Genomic DNA, 12942 nt, shown 5'->3' with positions numbered 1-12942 from the left:
CTCTGTTACCTCATCAAAAAACTCTATCAAGTTAGTTAAACATGGTTTGCCTTTAACAAATCCATGCTGGCTTTCCTTTATTAATTCACACTTGCCCAAGTGACTGTTAATTCTGTCCCTGATTATCATTTCTAAAAGCTTCCCCACCAATGAGCTTAAACTGACTGGCCTGTAGTTGCTGGGTTTATCCTTACACCCTTTTTTTTTTGAACAAAGGTGTAACATTTGCAATTCTCCAGTCCTCTGGCACAACCCTCGTATCTACAGATGTTTGGAAGATTTTGGCCAGTACCTCTGCAATTTCCACCCTTACTTCCCTCAGCAACCTAGGATACATCCCATCCGGACCGGGTGTCTTATCTACTTTAAGTACAGCCAGCCTTTCTAGTACCTCCTCTTTATCAATTTTACCCCATCCAGTATCTCAACCACCTCCTCTTTTACTGTGATTTTGGCAGCATCTTCTTCCTCGGTAAAGACAGATGCAAAGTACTCATTTAGTACCTCAGCCATGCCCACTGCATCCATGCGTAAGTCTCCTTTTTGGTCCCTACTCGGCCCCACCCCTCCTCCTACTACCCGTTTACTGTTTATCTGCCTGTAGAAGACTTTTGGATTCCTTTTTATGTTGACCACCAATCTATTCTCATACTCTCTCTTTGCCCCTCTTATTTCCTTTTTCACTTCCCCTCTGAACTTTCTATATTCTGCCTCGTTCTCACTTGTGTTATCAACCTGACATCTGTCATACACCCCTTTTTCTGCTTCATCTTACTCTCTATCTCTTTCATCATCCAGGGCTCTCTGGCTTTAGTTGCCGTCCCTTTCTCCCTTGTGCGAATGTCCCTAGACTGTACCAGAACCATCTCCTCTTTAAAGGCCGCCCATTGTTCAATTATAGTTTCACCTGCCAATCTTTTATTCCAATTTACCCGGGCCAGATCCGTTCTCAACCCACTGAAATTGGCCCTCCTCCAATTGAGTATTTTTACTCCAGATTGCTCCTTATCCTTTTCCATAAGTAATCTAAACCTTATGATACTATGATCACTGTTCCCTAAATGTTCCCCCACTGACACTTGCTCCACTTGACCCACCTCATTCCCCAGAACCAGATCCAGCAATGCCTCCTTCCTCATTGGGCCAGAAACATACTGATCAAGGAAGTTCTCCTGAACACACTTCAGAAATTCATCCCCCTCTTTGCCCCTTTACACTATTACTATCCCAGTCTATATTAGGTAATTGAAGTCCCCCGTTATCGCTACTCTATAATTCTTGTACCAGAAGCAGTGGATACTGGGGCCTTGGGCCTCACCATAATGCTGCCAGAGCAGTTGCTGCAAGTTTGGGCCGCAGCGGACCACAGGTAAGTTGTTACACTTTGTAGTCGGGCCCTCAGGAAAGGGATCGTGGGTTGGGAGATGGGGTCGTGGCCTTGGAAGAGGGATCGGGGGGTCGAGAGATAGAGTCAGGGCCTCGAGCAAGGATTGGGGGTTGGGAGATGGGGTCGTGGCCTTGGAAGAGGGATCGGGGGTCGAGAGATAGAGTCAGGGCCTCGAGCAAGGATTGGGGGTTGGGAGATGGAGTCTGGTCTTCGGTAGAGGGATCGGGGGGTCGAGAGATAGAGTCAGGGCCTCGAGCAAGGATTGGGGGTTGGGAGATGGAGTCTGGTCTTCGGTAGAGGGATCGGGGGGTCGAGAGATAGAGTCAGGGCCTCGAGCAAGGATTGGGGGTTGGGAGATGGAGTCTGGTCTTCGGTAGAGGGATCAGAGATCGGAGATTTTGTAGTTGGGGCCTCTCAAGAGGGAACGGGATTCGGGAGATGAAGTCGGGGTCTCAGACAAGGTTCGAAGGCCTGGATCTCGGGACTGGGGGCGGCGGCGATCGGGATGGTGATGGTAAGTACATACCTTTTTTCTTTCTGTAGGTGATGCCTAAAGTTGTTTCTACATGGAGCAGGCAGCGCTGACCCGGCTGCCTCAGAGCGAACCAAAGTTGCAGCAGGAGCCTGAAGCAGGCGTTCGGCCCCTAATTTGTATATGCAAATAGCCTATCTCCTGCTGCAGGCGTGGGTAAAGGATGCCTCTTGTTTGTCCTGGCCCAATATGGCGGGTAGCACACTTCTGATCGCAAGTGTGCGCAGTCTTCCTGCCCGCCATTTTGGTGCCTGAGAAGACCGCGTAGCGCCTGTAAAACTTGGGCTGTGCGGACCAATCCAACTCCCACAATCTCTACAGATGTGAATATAGGTTATATAACTTATACCCTCAGTGACACTGATAAGATAACTAAAGGCTAGTAGAGAAAGTAAATTATTTAGGAGGCAACTGAAAGGGCAGAACAAAGTCTCTGTAGTTGCAAGATTTGCTGGAGAAGCAGAATAGCAGTAAATTACCGGACAACTTTATTGGCATTTCTGAAGATTATCCCTTACTGCAATTATTGTAAATAAAATGTTTTAAATCCTTCTTAAATTCTTGCTGTGGATATTGCTCACAGTGATGGACTTTCTATAAAAAAATCCTTACACCAGCATGCTGACAAGTTTCTTTCCAAACCAATTGCATCTCCTCAAATATAACTGTTAATGAGAGGAGTTTCAATAACCAGTGAGATTAATACAATACCAGCTGTATGGCTTACCTCTGCAACCTTAGCTGGTGCAATGCTTCCTTCATAAGGACATCCGATTGCACAGGACACGTACCTGTTGTTTCAACAATAAAAATTGTTTTAGTTTTGATTTTCTTCTATTATTTACAACCTTATTAATTGCCACTGGAAAAAAAAAGATTTATTTTAAAAATCACAGCAGAAATGCATATAAATCTAAATATATGGCATAGTAATTCTTTGACATACTTCATGAACTTACTAAGTGTCTTTGCTGGAACTTGTGAACTCTGATATAAATATATTGTATCATTTCAGCGATACATAGAATAGGGATATAACATTTTCATTTTGTGATAGATTATCTTTCAAAATAAAGTACCTCATTTTGAAATTGGAATGTAAAACTGCACAATCACTTTAGAAATTCTCCTTCAAAAGTAAATTTTACCAAAGAAAAATGTCTGTAGAATCTTCCAGGATTTATTCAAACTGTCTACATGAATCCTACATTATTAATCATATGTAAGATTTTGAATAGATCTGTTAAATTACATTTTATGGAATAATAGAACACACTCTCACCTATTTCACTCCTATTTAAAATTATATTTAGATTTTTAATCACATTTATTTCTCAGCATTCAACTTCAACCAACATGAATTTTTATACAGACTATGACTGCAAGTAATCGGATTCCAGCTCGGGCCAGGGCACAAATCATAGGCACTATTCTGTTTGGAACTGATCATCTATAATATGTTGGGACTACTGTGTATTTATATCGAAATAATAATGTAAACACCTTCCTGCTTTTCTGTTTGATCATTGTAAAAAATTACATGCCTGACATTCTTGGTTTATGTTTGTCAAGTTACATTACAGGAAGTAGTGGGAATAAAGCTAAAATATTATCTGATTGCACCTTTGTTAGAAACAAATGTCTCTGTGGATGCACCTTGATCCTCAATGTATTAGCCTGACCACTTGCACAGTAAAACTATCTTCTTACCAAAGCAACAAACAAGGAGATTATTAGCATTTTGATGATTATACCCCGAAAGATTAATAAGATACCCACATTTCAAGGTGGCAGCGTTCACCAGCATGAGATTATCAATTATATCTCTAAATAACCAAGAATACAGGCTACAAACTATTCATATTATGCCCCAAACTGTTGCCTTTGGGAACACATTGAATTACTGGCACTGTCCACTGTTCATATGGATTCCTTGATTAAAGACGTTCCGGCTTCCGAGTGGAGAAAGATTTACCAATGTGGCCTCCTTGGCAAAGAAACTTCGAATTAACAATTCCGTTTTTGACCTCCAGTCCATCTCTTCAATAATAATCTCAAACCTGGTAGTGGAAACTGTAACCATACCTGAAGAAAACCTAATGCACACCGAGCAATATCCTCTCCCAGCCGCCAGTGACCGAGACACACTGCTGGCAGTGTTCATTTGCCTTTTGCTGTTCCAGTGACCATTTCTGAAAACTGACTTTTTAAAATGTTTCTTTCTATTTTCTTATTGTTCTTACAAAATGTAATTATTTACTTTATTCTGTAATGTTAATTATCTCGTGGACCTACCATGCTTGCAAATTGTAATTTTTCTGCGTATGGAATTGGATTGTGAGCATTATATTTTAAATATTTATATGAGGTAAGATAATATATGTTAATTAATATATAGCATATATAGTAACACCACTAATTTCACAAAAAACTCTTACCAATGAAAAGATCACAATTGTGTAGCACATGATTTTTTCAGTAGACAGAATCTATCACAATAAACAGCTCAGATGCTGATGTTCCAGAGGCATCATATCAACTCCAATATCTTCAAATGAGTTGAAGACTCAAGCTTCACGATATCTTAATTATTTCCAAAAGCCCATCAGTAACAGCAATGTTTTGGAAATGTTTGGCTCTATACAGTGCAACTTAAGATCTGTGGGTGCTAAATTGGGCCATGTAGCGCCTGTTGCCTCTCCAACATCCAAGATGGCGTCTTGGCTACGCACGCATGTTTCTAGCATGACATGCTTCTGACGCCATCTTGGTATAGGAGTTAGCGCATGTGCAAATACCGAATGCCGGAAGCATGTACAGTAAGGACAAAATGAATACAATCAGTGTGCAACGCTGATTAAAACTGACAGACACCATTTTGGGACTTAACATTCAACTCAATGCACAGTCTTAACCCCGACCATCTGAACGTGTCTTCGAGTGCCTGGAGGACCCCCCCACCAGCGCTAGTTAAAGGGACCATGCAGAATTTACAGGTTAGTGCTTCTGGCTAGAAGGGTCTAGACAGAGTAGACAGAGAGAAACTGTTTCTATTGGCGGAAGGGTCAAGGACCAGAGGACATAGATTTAAGGTGATTGGCAAAAGAACCAAAGGTGACATGAGGAAAAACTTTTTTTACACAGTGAGTGGTTAGGATCTGGAATGCCCTGCCCGAGGGGGGGGGTGGAGGCAGATTCAATCATGGCCTTCAAAAGTGAACCGGATAAGTACTTGAAAGGAAAAAATTTGCAGGGCTACGGGGAAAGGGCGGGGGAGTAGGACTAGCTGGATTGCTCTTGCATAGAGCTGGCACGGACTCGATGGGCCGAATGGCCTCCTTCCATGCTGTAACCTTTCTATGGCTGCCAAGACATTTGTAACTGTTTTTGGAAGTCTCCTATACATGGATACTAGAACTAGGGGACATAGCCTAACATTTAGAGACAGGACGGGCAGGAGTGAAGTTAGGAAACACTTCTACATGCAAAGGGTGGGAGAAGTTTGGAACTCTCTTCTGCAAATGGTAGTTGATTCCAGCTCAATTGTTAATTCCAAATCTGAGATTGATAGGTTTCTGTGAACCAAGGGTATTAAGGGATATGGGGCTAAGGAGTTAGGTCACAGGTCCACTATGACCTTATTTAATGGCGGAACAGGCTTGGGGGGTTAAATGCCACTGCCACTTTCTGCCTCCTGATATGTACTACCTTCTCCTGCAAGAAAGCGGGATGTGTGTCTGGGTGATGTGTCTGTCATGGTTGAATAGTTATCAGTGTGTGTGGCCTGTGATTTGTGGGTCAGCAGGTTGAAACAGTGGTAATGTGTAAGGGTGAGAGGAAGCATCTGATTGGAAGAGTTGAGTACTGATGGAAAGAGTTTATTGGTGTGTAGTGTGTGGTGCAGTGGATGCAGCCAGTGGTGCAGTTGGTATGTGGGTGATGGGGTGTAGTGTGTGGTGCAGTTGGTAGGAGACGATAGTTGACAGTTGACCTCACTCACCTTGACCACTTGAGTCAAAGTATTGAACTTCTTCCTGCACTGCATCCAAGTTCATGATGCTGTGCGCCTGGCATTGGCTTTGTCCCCCGCTGCCTCCCACTGCCTTTTGGGTGTATGTCTGAAGGGGCTCTTGCCCTCCTGCGGATATAGGATGTCCCTCCTTCTCTCCACCTCTTGCACCAAGGTCTCTAGTGCATCAGCAGAGAACCTTGGTGCACACTCTCTCACAGGCCTGGTACAAACTCAGATCGGCAGATTGGTGAGGTCTGGCGTGCAGATTGGAGGATGTGGGATTTAGTAGTGCACAACCTTTATTCAATGTTTTAACATAACTCATCAGTTTGTAAACATAGGGATGGGACCTGCGTCTGTGTTTTTCATGTGCAATGTCTGATCTCCGTTCAGACTGCGTGCAGACAGTAAACTGTTATTTTCAGCAAATAACAGGTACCAGCTACCTTTAAGAGATTTTTAAGAGACAGCCTGCCTTTAAGAGATTGGGGGTTCCCCCTGCTGGTGGAAAGTGTACATTGCACTGAATCCTCGTGTCAACGCTGATTCGGAACGCTGATTGAAGATAAGTCTTCAGCCCTGACGCAGGGGCAATTGGACGCGGGGTAATGGCGGATCGTGCTACCCACGCCCATTAATAGGCCCTATCCAATTTTCTTTCCCCACTGTGTTTCACAAACTGCATTCAAAAACTTTACAATCAAAACTGCAATTAAATCATAACTACAAATGTCTGTGTTCCACTTAAAAATACGCAAGCTTGAATAATAAAAAGGAATAAAAATTCAAACGGCACCCAAATTTTTGAAGTGTATGCAGATATCAGATTATACCTTGAATAATTTTTAAAGGCAGCTCAAATATGTAAAATACTCTTAAACAACGATGGTCTTTGACACTACAGCTTACGTAATTCCATGCATAAGATTTCAAAACTAAAAGCATAAATAAGCAGTTTCTTATTAAAATATAAACAATATTATCAAAAATGTTGTGCATTTCTAAAAGGTCATCCCTAGGTTTGTTTATTTAATGTCTTCCTGGTATTTAGCTCTTCTGTTTATTTAAGATGCTGTATTAACCCAAGCATTTGTTTAAATACTGTTCATCAGATTACAAACTGTCAAGGCAGGACTGATAAGGCTTTCCCAGACAGATCAAATACACATAAACATCTACCACATATTAACAAACTGCATATTTTAACAATTGACTATTTGTAGATAAAACCTAGCCAGATGTGGTGAAGCTGGGTAACTGAGTGTACAGTTAATGACTGGAAGAATTCAACAATTATTTGGCTTCGTATTCAACACAGATAGACACAGATGTTTTCCATCTTTATTTTGCTCTTTAATATTTTTCGAGGCGGGCTCAGTAAGCTCAGTAATATTGTATGAGCTTAAAACTACTTTGGTCACTTTTTTTAATTGTTATTTCAAATTTCTCCCCTTCTCTTCTGAAGACCTTGGCTCTTGTTGGCGTATTGTTCAACAGGTGTCAGCTGGCAAGGTCATTCTTCATCTGTCAGCCTGGACAGTGAGTGTTTGTTCGGCTGTTCAACTTTGGAGGATATTACAGTCAAACTCAATCCTGTTCTCACTCCAACTGTTTCTAAGTGGCAATTAGGACTATTTCAAATAGACCATTGGAGTGAGACTGAACCAGCCAATGCCACCAAACTAAAATACACACTACAAGTGCCCTCCCCAAAAAGAAGGCACCACTAATACGACTGCTCTATCCAAACTAAATAGAATTACATAGAATTTACAGCACAGAAACAGGCCATTCGGTGATGTTTATATTCCACACGAGCCTCCTCCTCCAACACTATTTACTTCATCTCATCCTATCAACATATCCTTCTATTCCTTTCTCCTACGTGTACATATCTAGCTTCCCCTACATGATCTACGCTGTCCACCTCAATCATTCCATGATCCATGTGAGTTCCATGTTCTCACCATTTTCCGAGTAAAGAAGTTTCTCCTGAATTCCTGATTGGATTTATTAGTGACTATCTTATATTTGTGGCCCCCTAGCTTTGGACTTCCCCACAAATGGAAACATCTTCTCTAGTCTACCCGATCAAACCTCTTCATTATTTGAAAGACCACCTCTCAGTCTTCTCTTTTCTAGATAAAGCCTGTATGTGTGTTAAATTAAAATCTGATCCTCGTGGTCAATGATACAAACAATATCCTGCACTCTGCATCAGTCACGGAAAGCTTCAAGCAGCAGTATGAATAGGTAGCATGATTAGGCAGCATTAGGAAAGAAAATCCTGGCTGTGTTTATTTCTCTCCCTAACCCACGAGCCTAGAGACCCATTGTAGTACTCCAACTGTTGCCCGAACTGGCACAGCATAGAACAGGAACTGAAGCTGAAGATTTTTAGTTTGGATGGCTCTGATAATCTTTTTAGATAATCTAAGAATGGTTACTATATGCAATTAAACTTCATTGTTGGAAAATATGTTCCTCTTTTTGTAAGCAACACTTCTCCTGAATACAGAAGTATATTTAGTGGATGGAGTGGTGATGACACTCACTGATATTACACTATTCCATGGAATGGAATAACAGACAGAAAAATCAAAAAGTAACATCCCAACACAATCAGGAGCAGTGGGGGTAGGTTACAGATAAGCATTTTGTTTATTGGTTAGTGTTTTTGGTGGTTAGTTTTAAAATAGTGTCAGTATTTAGTTGATTGGTTCGTGCTTTTAGTAGTGGTTAGTATTTTTTTTAGTGGTTAGACTTTCAATGTTTTAGTATTAGCTAAACAGTTAAATAGCCTTAAAGCTAAAAAAAAAAATCAGTTTTAAATAACTGTTAGCGAACATGACAGGATGGCTGCGGCCCGTCACATGTAGGAACTCCAGAACACTTTGTGTGTCCTGGAAAATCACATGTGCAGGAAATGCCGCCAACTGCTTGAGCTCAAGCTCAGAGTTTCTGAGCTTGAACAGAAGAACATAAGAAATAGGAGCAGGAATAGGCCGTACGGCCCCTCGAGCCTGCTCCACCATTCAATAAGATCATGAATGATCTTTTACCTCAACTCCACTTTCCCGCCCGATCCCCATATCCCTGGATTCCCTTAGTGTCCAAAATTGATCTCAGTCTTGAACATATTCAATAACTGAGCATCCACAGCCCTCTGGGGAAGAGAATTCCAAAGATTCACAACCCTCTGAGTGAAGACATTTTTCCTCATCTTGGCCCTAATTGGCCACCCTCTTATCTTAAGACTATGACCCCGAGTTCATGACTCTCCGGCCAGGGGAAATAGCCTCTCAGCATCTACCCTGTCAAGCCCTGTGAAGAGCAGGAATCAATCCAGCGAATCTTCGTTGCTCCCTCTCTAAGGTAAGTTATGCAGCGAGTAGTTATGATCTGGAATGCGCTGCCTGAAAGGGTGGTGGAAGCAGATTCAATCGTGGCTTTCAAAATGGAATTGGAGAAATACTTGAAGGGAAAAAAATTGCAGGGCGACAGGGAAAGAGTGGGGGAATGGGACTAACAGGATTGCTCTTACAAAGAGCCGGCACAGGCTCTACGGGCCGAATGGCCTCCTTCTGTGCAGTAACCATTCTATGATTCTATATCCTTCCTTAAGTAAGGAGATCAAAACTATACCCAGTACTCCAGGTGTGGTCTCACCAGAGTACTATATAATTGCAGCAAGACCTCCTTGCTCTTTTACTCCAATCCCCTTGCAATAAAGGTTAACGTACCATTTGCCTTCCTAATTGCTTGCAGCATTTGCATATTAACTTTCTGTGATTCAAGGACACCCTAATCATTCTGAACACCAACATTTCTTAGTCTCTCACCTTTTAAGAGACAATCTGCTTTTCTATTCCTCCTAACAAAGTGGATAATTTCACATTTCCCCACATTATACTCCATCTGCCACCTTCTCACCCAATCACTTAATCATAGTATCATAATAGGTACAGCGCAGGACAAGGCCATTAGGCCCATCTCGCCTATACCGGATCTTTGAAAGTCCCACTCCCCTGCTCTTTCCCCATAGCCCTGTAAATTTTTTCCCTTCAAGTATTTATCTAATTCCCTTTGGAAAGTTACTATGAATCTGCTTCCACCGCCCTTTCAGGCAGCGCATTCCAGATCATTACAACTCGCTGCGTAAAAAAATATTTCCTCTGGCTCCTTTGCCGATCATTGAAATCTGTGTCCTCTGGTTACTGACCCTTCTGCCACTGGAAACAGTTTCTCCTTATTTACTCTATCAAAACTGTTCATGATTTTGAACACCTCGATCAAATCTCCCCTGAACCTTCTCCGTTCTAAGGAGAACAACCCCAGCTTCTCCAGTCTCTCCACATAACTGAAGTCCCTCATCCCTGGAACCATTCGAATAAATCTCTTCTGCACCTTCTTTAAAGCCGTGACATCCTTCCTAAAGTGCGGTGCCCAGAATTGAATACAATAATCCAGCTGAGGTCTGACCAGTATTTTATAAAGGTTTAGCATAACTTCCTTGCTTTTGTACTCTATGCCTCTATTAATAAAGCCTAGGATCCCATATGCTTTTTTAACAGCCTTCTCAACTTGTCCTGCCACCTTCAAAGATTTGCGTATGTGAACCCCAGGTTGATGAGGGTAGTGTGGTTGATGTGGTGTAAAATGGACTTTCAAAAGACATTTGATAAAGTACCACATAATAGACTTGTTAGCAAAATTAAAGCCCATGGGATTAAAGGAACAGTGGCAGTGTGGATACAAAATTGGCTAAAGGACAGAAAGCAGAGAGTAATGGTGAACGGTTGTTTTTCAGACTGGAGGGAAGTATACAGTGGTGTTCCCCAGGGGTCAGTATTAGGACCACTGCTCTTTTTGATATATATTAATGACCTGGACTTGGGTATAGAGGGTATAATTTCAAAGTTTACAGATGACACAAAACTCAGAAATGTAGTAAACAATGAGGAGGATAGTAACAGACTTCAGGAGGACATAGACAGACTGGTGAAATGGGCAGACATGTGGCAGATGAAATTTAACGCAGAGAAGTGTGAAGTGATGCATTTTGGTAGGAAGAATGAGGAGAGGCAATATAAACTAAATGGTACAATTTTAAAGGGGGTGCAGGAACAGAGAGACCTGGGGGTGTATGTACACAAATCTTTGAAGGTGGCAGGACACGTTGAGAAGGCTGTTAGAAAAGCATATGGGATCCTGGGTTTATTAATAGAGGCATAGAGTACAAAAGCAAGGGATTATGCTAAACCTTTATAAGACACTGGTTAGGCCTCAGCTGGAGTATTGTGTTCAATTCTGGGCATCACACTTTAGGAAGGATGTCAAGGCCGTAGAGAGGGTGTAGTGGAGATTAATAGAATGGTGCCAGGGATGAGGGACTTCAGTGATGTGGAGAGACTGGAGAAGCCACAGCTTGAGTACTGCGTACAGTTCTGGTCAGCACATTACAGGAAAGGTGTGAATGCACAGAGAGGGTACAGAGGAGATTTATGAGGATGTTGCCAGGGCTGGAGTATTTTAGCCATGAGGAAAGATTGGATAGGCTGGGGTTGTTTTCTTTGGAACAAAGGAGGCTGAAGGGAGATTTAATTGAGGTGTATAAAATTATGACTGGACTAGATAGAGTGGATAGGGAGGACCTATTTCCCTTAGCAGAGGGGTCAGTGATCGGGGGACATAGATTTAAAGTAATTGGTAGAAGGATTAGAGGGGAGCTGAGGAGAATTTTTTTCACCCAGAGGGTGGTGGGGGTCTGGAACTCACTGCCTGAAAGGGTGGGAGAGGCAGAAACCCTCAACTCATTTAAAAAGTACCTGGATGTGCACTTGAAGTGCCGTAACCTACAGGGCTACGGACCAAGAGCTGGAAAGTGGGATTAAGCTGGATAGCTCTTTCTCGGCCGGCACGAACACAATGGGCCGAATGGCCTCCTTCTGTGCTGTAACATACTATGATACTATGAATACAGTTTGTTTTGCCTGTAATTCCCCACAGAGAGGTGACATTTCTCTGCAGCCAGAAAGTGCATATAATGGGAGTGAATTTTCCTTCTTTATTTGTTAGCTGATTGTTGGGAGCACAGTTTTAGTTCACTGGCTTTGTAGAAGCGCAGCTGTGTTAACACTAATGCACAATGGGGTGGCCAATCAGAGTTATTCTGCAAATCACTTCCAAGTGTTTTTGTTAGGAGAAAAAATTTTCAAAGGTGAAAGTTTACTGCAATTCGACTACAATCACTGACCCTGATCAGTCCTCGGCACAAACAACCCATCCCCACTCCCTTAAATATTGAAACTGCTGTAATAATCAGCACCATTGAGCTATTAAATAATTGTCCATTTTTTTTCTAAAATTGCAGACGACCCGCCATGCTGCTGAGAGTGCAAGATGCTTTTGGGTTAATCGCAAATGGGTGAAACTAGAACTAGGGGGCATAACCTTAGAATAAGGGGCTGCTCTTTGAAAACCGAGATGAGGAGAAACTTCTTCACTCAGAGGGTAGTAGGTCTGTGGAATTTGCTGCCCCAGGAAGCTGTGGAAGCTACATCATTAAATAAATTTAAAACAGAAATAGACAGTTTCCTAGAAGTAAAGGGAATTAGGGGTTACGGGGAGCGGGCAGGAAATTGGATATGAATTTAGATTTGAGGTTAGGATCAGATCAGCCATGATCTTATTGAATGGCGGAGCAGGCTCGAGGGGCCGATTGGCCTACTCCTGCTCCTATTTCTTATGTTCTTATGTTCTTAATCCCCCTGCTTTCCAGTGATGAATCCTAATGTGCTGTTCGACTTATTAAGATCTCTGTAGGTTTGTTAATGGGGGGTATGCTCAGTTTAAAATAAAAACAAAGACTATGCAGTGGCTGCGTTAACCACTGGCACGCTGATATAGATCTAACAGCTTAAGTAAGTGAACATTAAATTATATATTTCTACATACTAATTAATAATCACTTCTGTTAACTTTGTATCCATTTCTCAGCAAGAATAAGCT

General features: G+C 42.1%; 1 protein-coding gene across 1 annotated transcript in view; it reads right to left on the bottom strand.

The window, feature by feature from the left end:
- Positions 1 to 12942, bottom strand: part of hmgcll1 (3-hydroxymethyl-3-methylglutaryl-CoA lyase like 1) — a 370971-nt gene that overhangs the window by 199939 nt on the left and 158090 nt on the right. Inside the window, exon 6 of the mRNA XM_067983696.1 lies at positions 2647 to 2710. Within this exon, the coding sequence (XP_067839797.1) occupies positions 2647 to 2710 (64 nt within the window). The remainder of the gene's footprint in view (positions 1 to 2646; positions 2711 to 12942) is intronic.

Source organism: Heptranchias perlo, chromosome 5 (assembly GCF_035084215.1).
Source record: "Heptranchias perlo isolate sHepPer1 chromosome 5, sHepPer1.hap1, whole genome shotgun sequence".
In the NCBI taxonomy this organism is placed as follows: Eukaryota; Metazoa; Chordata; class Chondrichthyes; order Hexanchiformes; family Hexanchidae; genus Heptranchias; species Heptranchias perlo.
This window is presented reverse-complemented; position numbering and strand designations above follow the sequence as displayed.